General features: G+C 38.3%; 1 protein-coding gene and 1 pseudogene across 2 annotated transcripts in view; both read right to left on the bottom strand.

Moving 5' to 3' along the window:
• Positions 1–8554, bottom strand: part of LOC144448726 (doublecortin domain-containing protein 1-like) — a 138534-nt gene that overhangs the window by 44436 nt on the left and 85544 nt on the right. For both annotated transcript variants that reach the window (XM_078139033.1, XM_078139034.1), the window contains exons 23-27: positions 7642–7788; positions 7214–7460; positions 5767–5932; positions 4811–4837; positions 1335–1493 (exon numbers count right to left, since the gene is read on the bottom strand). In XM_078139033.1, the coding sequence (XP_077995159.1) occupies positions 1335–1493; positions 4811–4837; positions 5767–5932; positions 7214–7460; positions 7642–7788 (746 nt within the window). The remainder of the gene's footprint in view (positions 1–1334; positions 1494–4810; positions 4838–5766; positions 5933–7213; positions 7461–7641; positions 7789–8554) is intronic.
• On the bottom strand, positions 1709–4393 carry LOC144448344 (uncharacterized; annotated as a pseudogene).

The following is an 8554-nucleotide window of genomic DNA, read 5'->3' as shown; positions in this document are numbered from 1 at the left end:
AAGGAGAACACTAGGTACATAGAAAGTAGAACACTAGGTACATAGAAAGGAGAACACTAGGTACATAGAAAGGAGAACACTAGGTGCATAGAAAGGAGAACACTAGGTACATAGAAAGTAGAACACTAGGTACATAGAAAGTAGAACACTAGGTGCATAGAAAGGAGAACACTAGGTACATAGAAAGGAGAACATTAGGTACATAGAAGGGAGAACACTAGGTACATAGAAAGTAGAACACTAGGTACATAGAAAGGAGAACACTAGGTGCATAGAAAGGAGAACACTAGGTACACAGAAAGGAGAACACTAGGTACATAGAAAGGAGAACACTAGGTACATAGAAAGGAGAACACTAGGTACATAGAAAGGAGAACACTAGGTACATAGAAAGGAGAACACTAGGTACATAGAAAGGAGAACACTGGGTACATAGAAAGGAGAACACTGGGTACATAGAAAGGAGAACACTAGGTACATAGAAAGGAGAACACTAGGTACATAGAAAGGAGAACACTAGGTACATAGAAAGGAGAACACTAGGTACATAGAAAGGAGAACACTAGGTACATAGAAAGGAGAACACTAGGTACATAGAAAGGAGAACACTAGGTACATAGAAAGGAGAACACTAGGTGCATAGAAAGGAGAACACTAGGTACATAGAAAGGAGAACACTAGGTACATAGAAAGTAGAACACTATTATGAACAGAAGACACTTTTGTAAAATGGTGGAATAGATAATTAGGGCTGAAATTATTGTATATTCTGAAAGAATGGTTAAGCCATAGCTGGCTCACTGTACCCTTGACATCCAGCATACCCAGGGCATCAAACTGACCAGCACCTATGTGTGATCTGTTGCTAAGGGCATGGTCATGGTTGTTAGGACCAGTTGTGTCAAAAAGTTTTGAACACCAACTGCAGAATAGACCTCCAGAACCATCCCCATCAAATTTTAATCTGGTGATTTTTAACACACACCACACACACACACACACACACACACACACACACACACACACACACACACACACACACACACACACACACACACACACACGCACACACACAAATATACGCATACACACAAACATACGCACACACAGAGACACACAGAGACACACACGCACACACACACAAATATACGCATACACACAAATATACGCATACACACACAAACATACGCACACACACACACACACACACACACACACACACACACACACGCACGCACACACACTTTATCATGCCTATAGCACTACTGAACTACTGTTCTATAAAAAGGAGACTAAGATAGCATATGGAAATTTTAGTCTTTGATAATACTTACTGGAATCGTTTGAATAATTCTCTATTGGTATACTGCTCTGCATCAGCATCATTAGCATCTTCCACTTCATCAATACCCGTATTAATTCCAGTTCTTTCCCATGGCCATTTCATAGATTCATAACGTTCATCTGATTTCATGTGAGCTCTAGCATGTGCACTGTATTGGATGCAGGACAACAGTCAAATTAGTTTATGTACCAAGTCACATCTCAAAGTTTTATCTATGTGCAGTCCTATCAAGCGCACAACACATGCATGCAATTTGCAAAAGTGTAACCTTAACTTACAGCATTTTGTCAGTTTCTTTTAGATGTATACAAAGAGCAAACTTATCTTCTGCTATCTGATACATTGCCAGTATCTTTAGCAGGGTCACTTAGCAGAGTCACTGCTATCTGATACATTGTCAGTATCCTTAGCAGAGTCACTGCTATCTGATACATTGTCAGTATCCTTAGCAGGGTCACTGCTATCTGGTACATTGTCAGTATCCTTAGCAGGGTCACTGCTATCTGGTACATTGTCAGTATCCTTAGCAGAGTCACTGCTATCTGATACATTGCCAGTATCCTTAGCAGAGTCACTGCTATCTGGTACATTGTCAGTATCCTTAGCAGAGTCACTGCTATCTGGTACATTGCCAGTATCTTTAGCAGAGTCACTGCTATCTGGTACATTGTCAGTATCCTTAGCAGGGTCACTGCTATCTGATACATTGTCAGTATCCTTAGCAGTCACTGCTATCTGGTACATTGCCAGTATCTTTAGCAGAGTCACTGCTATCTGGTACATTGCCAGTATCCTTAGCAGAGTCACTGCTATCTGGTACATTGCCAGTATCCTTAGCAGGGTCACTGCTATCTGATACATTGTCAGTATCCTTAGCAGAGTCACTGCTATCTGGTACATTGTCAGTATCTTTAGCAGAGTCACTGCTATCTGGTACATTGCCAGTATCCTTAGCAGAGTCACTGCTATCTGATACATTGTCAGTATCCTTAGCAGAGTCACTGCTATCTGGTACATTGCCAGTATCTTTAGCAGAGTCACTGCTATCTGGTACATTGTCAGTATCTTTAGCAGAGTCATTGCTATCTGGTACATTGCCAGTATCCTTAGCAGAGTCACTGCTATCTGATACATTGCCAGTATCCTTAGCAGGGTCACTGCAATCTGGTACATTGCCAGTATCCTTAGCAGAGTCACTGCTATCTGATACATTGTCAGTATCCTTAGCAGGGTCACTGCTATCTGATACATTGTCAGTATCCTTAGCAGGGTCACTGCTATCTGATACATTGTCAGTATCCTTAGCAGAGTCACTGCTATCTGGTACATTGCCAGTATCTTTAGCAGGGTCACTGCTATCTGGTACATTGTCAGTATCTTTAGCAGAGTCACTGCTATCTGGTACATTGTCAGTATCTTTAGCAGAGTCACTGCTATCTGGTACATTGCCAGTATCCTTAGCAGGGTCACTGCTATCTGGTACATTGCCAGTATCTTTAGCAGGGTCACTGCTATCTGGTACATTGTCAGTATCCTTAGCAGAGTCACTGCTATCTGGTACATTGCCAGTATCCTTAGCAGAGTCACTGCTATCTGGTACATTGCCAGTATCCTTAGCAGGGTCACTGCTATCTGGTACATTGCCAGTATCCTTAGCAGAGTCACTGCTATCTGGTACATTGCCAGTATCCTTAGCAGAGTCACTGCTATCTGGTACATTGTCAGTATCCTTAGCAGAGTCACTGCTATCTGGTACATTGCCAGTATCCTTAGCAGAGTCACTGCTATCTGGTACATTGCCAGTATCCTTAGCAGAGTCACTGCTATCTGGTACATTGCCAGTATCCTTAGCAGGGTCACTGCTATCTGGTACATTGCCAGTATCCTTAGCAGAGTCACTGCTATCTGGTACATTGCCAGTGTCCTTAGCAGAGTCACTGCTATCTGGTACATTGCCAGTATCCTTAGCAGAGTCACTGCTATCTGGTACATAGCCATCCTTAGCAGGGTCACTGCTATCTGGTACATTGTCAGTATCTTTAGCAGGGTCACTGCTATCTGGTACATTGCCAGTATCCTTAGCAGAGTCACTGCTATCTGGTACATTGCCAGTATCCTTAGCAGGGTCACTGCTATCTGGTACATTGCCAGTATCCTTAGCAGAGTCACTGCTATCTGGTACATTGCCAGTATCCTTAGCAGGGTCACTGCTATCTGGTACATTGCCAGTATCCTTAGCAGGGTCACTGCTATCTGATACATTGCCAGTATCCTTAGCAGGGTCACTGCTATCTGATACATTGTCAGTATCCTTAGCAGGGTCACTGCTATCTGGTACATTGCCAGTATCCTTAGCAGGGTCACTGCTATCTGATACATTGTCAGTATCCTTAGCAGGGTCACTGCTATCTGATACATTGTCAGTATCCTTAGCAGGGTCACTGCTATCTGATACATTGTCAGTATCCTTAGCAGGGTCACTGCTATACTTTGCATTTATAACATAAAGTCGGTAGAAATTTGTCCCTTATGTTTGGAAGGAATTATAGTTAATGCTATATCATTTTCCTGGCCAGGTGTATTTTGTAGTCCATTGTACCCTTTCAGTAACATTTTTCTCATCATGATATAAAGTTTATGAATTTTAATCAAGAGTCAATTATATTTTTTTTAAATCCAAGAGTGATTTAATACTTAGAGTGTACTATGCCTAGTATAGGCCTGGCATAACGACTAGAAAACAATAGATATATGTATAAATAAATAAGCTATATTGCCACAAACAAATAAGCTATATTGCCACAAACAAATAAGCTATATTGCCACAAACAAATAAGCTATATTGCCACAAACAAATAAGCTATATTGCCACAAACAAATAATTGCCACAAATAAACAGCAAGTTCTACAAGAAACCATTTTTGCAAGCCAGAATACAAACAGAGATAACACAGGATAAGTTAAAACAGCTCTGAAAGATGATACAAACAGAGATGACACAGGATAAGCTAAAACAGCTCTGAAAGATGAAACAACCTTACATTTCATTGAGTGAAATGGGTGGATGTAAATACAACAACAAATCAGTAGCTACATTCTAGGTGAGGTTTTAGTCAATCTGATCTGACATTTTAATTATTTATTAAAATGTGAAAACTACTGAATATTACAATTAAGTAGCCCACAATAATGACTACATATATGTGTTCATTGCATTATTCAATCACAGAATACAAAGAGTGACAGGAGTCATCAAAGTTGACTATGTATACAAGATAAAAACAACCTAGAGTTGGTTTGTAAATGATTGATAATTACGATGTACATTAAACACTGAGTTTACCAATTGTTGCAGTAGGTACTTTATGGAAATGATAGACACTGTCAGACTGACTAGTACATGTAACTGATGGAAGTATACAAGATTGAGTTGTGACTAAAATGAGAGAGAAAGTTACTTCACACCTTGAGAAGTTGGTATCAGCTGATTCACTACAAACAATAGAACACAACACATTAATAGACATTACAAATACCATGCAACAACAATCAATACATTCTCTACAAAGTTTATAGCAATCAATAATTCATTTATTTTTAGCATTCCAGATTTAGTGGACACATAACCATTGCAATGAGGGACTACCATTGCAGTAAGGGACTACCATTGAAGCTAGGGACTACCATTGCAATGAGGGACTACCATTGCAGTGAGAGACTACCATTGCAGTGAGGGACTACCATTGTAGCTAGGGACTACCATTGCAATGAGGGACTACCATTGCAGTGAGAGACTACCATTGCAGTGAGGGACTACCATTGTAGCTAGGGACTACCATTGTAGCTAGGGACTACCATTGCAGTGAGGGACTACCATTGCAGTGAGTGAGGGACTACCATTGCAGTGAGGGAATACCATTGCAGTGAGGGACTACCATTGTAGCTAGGTACTACCATTGCAGTGAGAGACTACCATTGCAGTGAGGGAATACCATTGTAGCTAGGGACTACCATTGTAGCTAGGTACTACCATTGCAGTGAGGGACTACCATTGCAGTAAGGGACTACCATTGTAGCTAGGGACTACCATTGCAGCGAGGGACTACCATTGTAGCTAGGGACTACCATTGTAGCTAGGGACTACCATTGCAGTGAGGGACTACCATTGCAGTGAGGGACTACCATTGCAGTGAGGGACTACCATTGCAGTGAGGGACTACCATTGCAGTGAGGGACTACCAAAGGTATACCCGAACAGCTGATATAATAACTAACACTAAGAGTCAGTAAATGTTATCCTTACATAACAAGTTGTTCATAATAGCACAGATGTAGTTAGTGTTATCAGTTTTATTATTTTGTAAACTGACTTCATTCCTTCTCTTAATATACTTCTATTACTTATTATATGCCAAATTTACCTCAAACCTCCTGTTGGATCTTCTGGTTCTTCTGGTGGCTCTTCTTTAGGTGGTTCCTTGTCCTTGTCTCTTTCCAACACATCCCTCTCTTCCCTGGTCATGGAACACATCCCTATGATAATCCTTGAGTTTGGTTGTAGCTGCCCTTCCACCTCCATTACTAGGTCTATACATTAAAGATAGTAGTGTATACATCATGCACAATTTACAATTTATTTCCATCTAACTCAACTCATTATTATTATATTATTACATTGGTTGGTTATAACATACAAGCAGTTCAAAGTTTTTAGCATTGACCTTTTGATCTGTCTTGGTTGACGATCCTCATGAGAATGAGAAATTCCATAGTTACAACTGACCACTAGGTGGCAGTATGATCCGCTGATATCTATCTATCTATCTATCTATCTATCTATCTATCTATCTATCTATCTATCTGAAAGATATGAATTTTATTTTCAAGTATCTTTTGAAAATGTTGACATTGTGAGAGGTTTTTATATCTAAGGGTAGAGAGTTCCAAATCACAGGAGCTGCTGAAGAGAAGGAGTGGCAACCGTAGGAAACCAGATTCCATTTAGGTGTGTGCAAAAGGCATTTATCCAATGAGCAAAGAGTGTGTGGTGAAGAACAAGGTGTAATTAAGTTCCTGAGATATTGAGGAGAGAGTCCGTTGAGAGCTTTGTAAGTGATGAGCAAAAATTTGAACATAATAAGAAGTGGTACTGGAAGCCAATGAAGTTGCTTTAGAACAGGGGTAATGTGGTCCAATTTAGTGTGTGTAACAATCCTAGCTGCTGTGTTTTGGGCACATTGTATGCGCTGTAACTGAGCATCAGGCAAGCCATATAATCAAGCATAGATAGTAGGTGTTAAGTGGTTTTTTTTTTGTAACATATGTAGAAGTGGTTCTACTGTTCAGCTCTTCACTATGCAGTTTTGTTTTAGCAAAGTAATAAAGTGGTTAGTGGTTTCATATACCCTCTGGGTATCTACATGCCAGATATCAAAGCAATCTGACAAGTAGTATTTGAGAAGAAGTTGAAAATATCATTTTCTGACAAAAATGCAGAAAAAACCTGAAAATGGCACAGATCAACTTGGCATGAACAAATCTGAAAAGCCTCCCCCAAGCAACTTGCAGACCAAATATCAAAGTATTCTGACTGTCGGTTTTAGAGAAGAAGATGAAAATAAAAAAGTTGACAGACTGAAGATGGAAGACGACGGCCCTAACCATTCAGCTATGCTCAGCTGTCACTGACAATGGAGCTAAAAATATTGAATATATACCTTTTCTTACACAATGATCACATTTATGTACTAAAATACTTTATACATCACTACAAATAATCAATATTTTTCCTCTATATCAACTTTCACAACTTTGTGTTTTCCTATTATTAAGCTACACAAATACTATGATGAATGACCTTTGACCTACTTGTTGGATTTCTCAGGGCACAATATTGCTTCATTTGTTGCACATCAGATGTAAGATTAGCCAATAAGAATCTCCGTTGTTGTTCTGACTTGGAGAGTTTAGGATCATTCCATGGTTCACCACATGAAACGTAGACATTCTGATCTCTCTCTAGTTCAGCTAATGTGAAATGTTCTTTGCCATCCTTATCAAAAACCCGCCTAGCAGCAAACGGTAAGTTCAACAGACTAGTACATCGATCTAGAAACTAAGGAAATATGAACACAATGTTAAATATATGGTGTAAAATTTTACAATTATGTTGGACTAAAACACACTTATGTTAAATGTATGGTATAAAAGTTTAGTTACAGTTATCTGACCTATCCTAATTTCATCATCACAAATACGTCACAACACTTATTGTTATATATTGGTGACAGACTTACCAGCTGCATTTCCAATTTCTGTAAATCTAATTTTTTGCCAGCTTCAGCTTCTGTTACCTCTGCTTCAGCTTCCTCACCGTCCTGTGTTTTCCTTCGACGATGAGGGTGCTTTCCATTCATGGCTGTCCTGTTCAAATCTTTCATCATCTGTTACATAGTAGCAGACAAACACTGAAGTCAGTATTAAAAGTACTAAAAATAGTAAAGTCAGTATTTAAAGTACTAAAAATAGTAAAGTCAGTATTAAAAGTACTAAAAATAGTAAAGTCTGTATCTAAAGTACTAAAAATAGTAAAGTCAGTATTAAAAGTACTAAAAACAGTAACGTCTGTATCTAAAGTACTAAAAATAGTAAAGTCTGTATCTAAAGTACTAAAAATAGTAAAGTCAGTATTAAAAGTACTAAAAATAGTAACGTCTGTATCTAAAGTACTAAAAATAGTAAAGTCAGTATTAAAAGTACTAAAAATAGTAACGTCTGTATCTAAAGTACTAAAAATAGTAAAGTCTGTATCTAAAGTACTAAAAATAGTAAAGTCAGTATTAAAAGTACTATAAAAAATAGTAACGTCTGTATCTAAAGTACTAAAAATAGTAACGTCTGTATCTAAAGTACTAAAAATAGTAAAGTCTGTATCTAAAGTACTAAAAATAGTAAAGTCTGTATCTAAAGTACTAAAAATAGTAAAGTCAGTATTAAAAGTACTATAAAAAATAGTAACGTCTGTATCTAAAGTACTAAAAATAGTAAAGTCTGTATCTAAAGTACTAAATATAGTAAAGTCTGTATCTAAAGTACTAAAACTAGTAACGTCTGTATCTAAAGTACTAAAAATAGTAAAGTCTGTATCTAAAGTACTAAAACTAGTAACGTCTGTATCTAAAGTACTAAAACTAGTAACGTCTGTATCTA

The sequence above is a fragment of the Glandiceps talaboti genome, chromosome 17 (assembly GCF_964340395.1).
Source record: "Glandiceps talaboti chromosome 17, keGlaTala1.1, whole genome shotgun sequence".
In the NCBI taxonomy this organism is placed as follows: domain Eukaryota; kingdom Metazoa; phylum Hemichordata; class Enteropneusta; family Spengelidae; genus Glandiceps; species Glandiceps talaboti.
The sequence above is the reverse complement of the archived record's forward strand: the minus strand, read 5'-3'. Positions and strand labels throughout refer to the sequence as shown.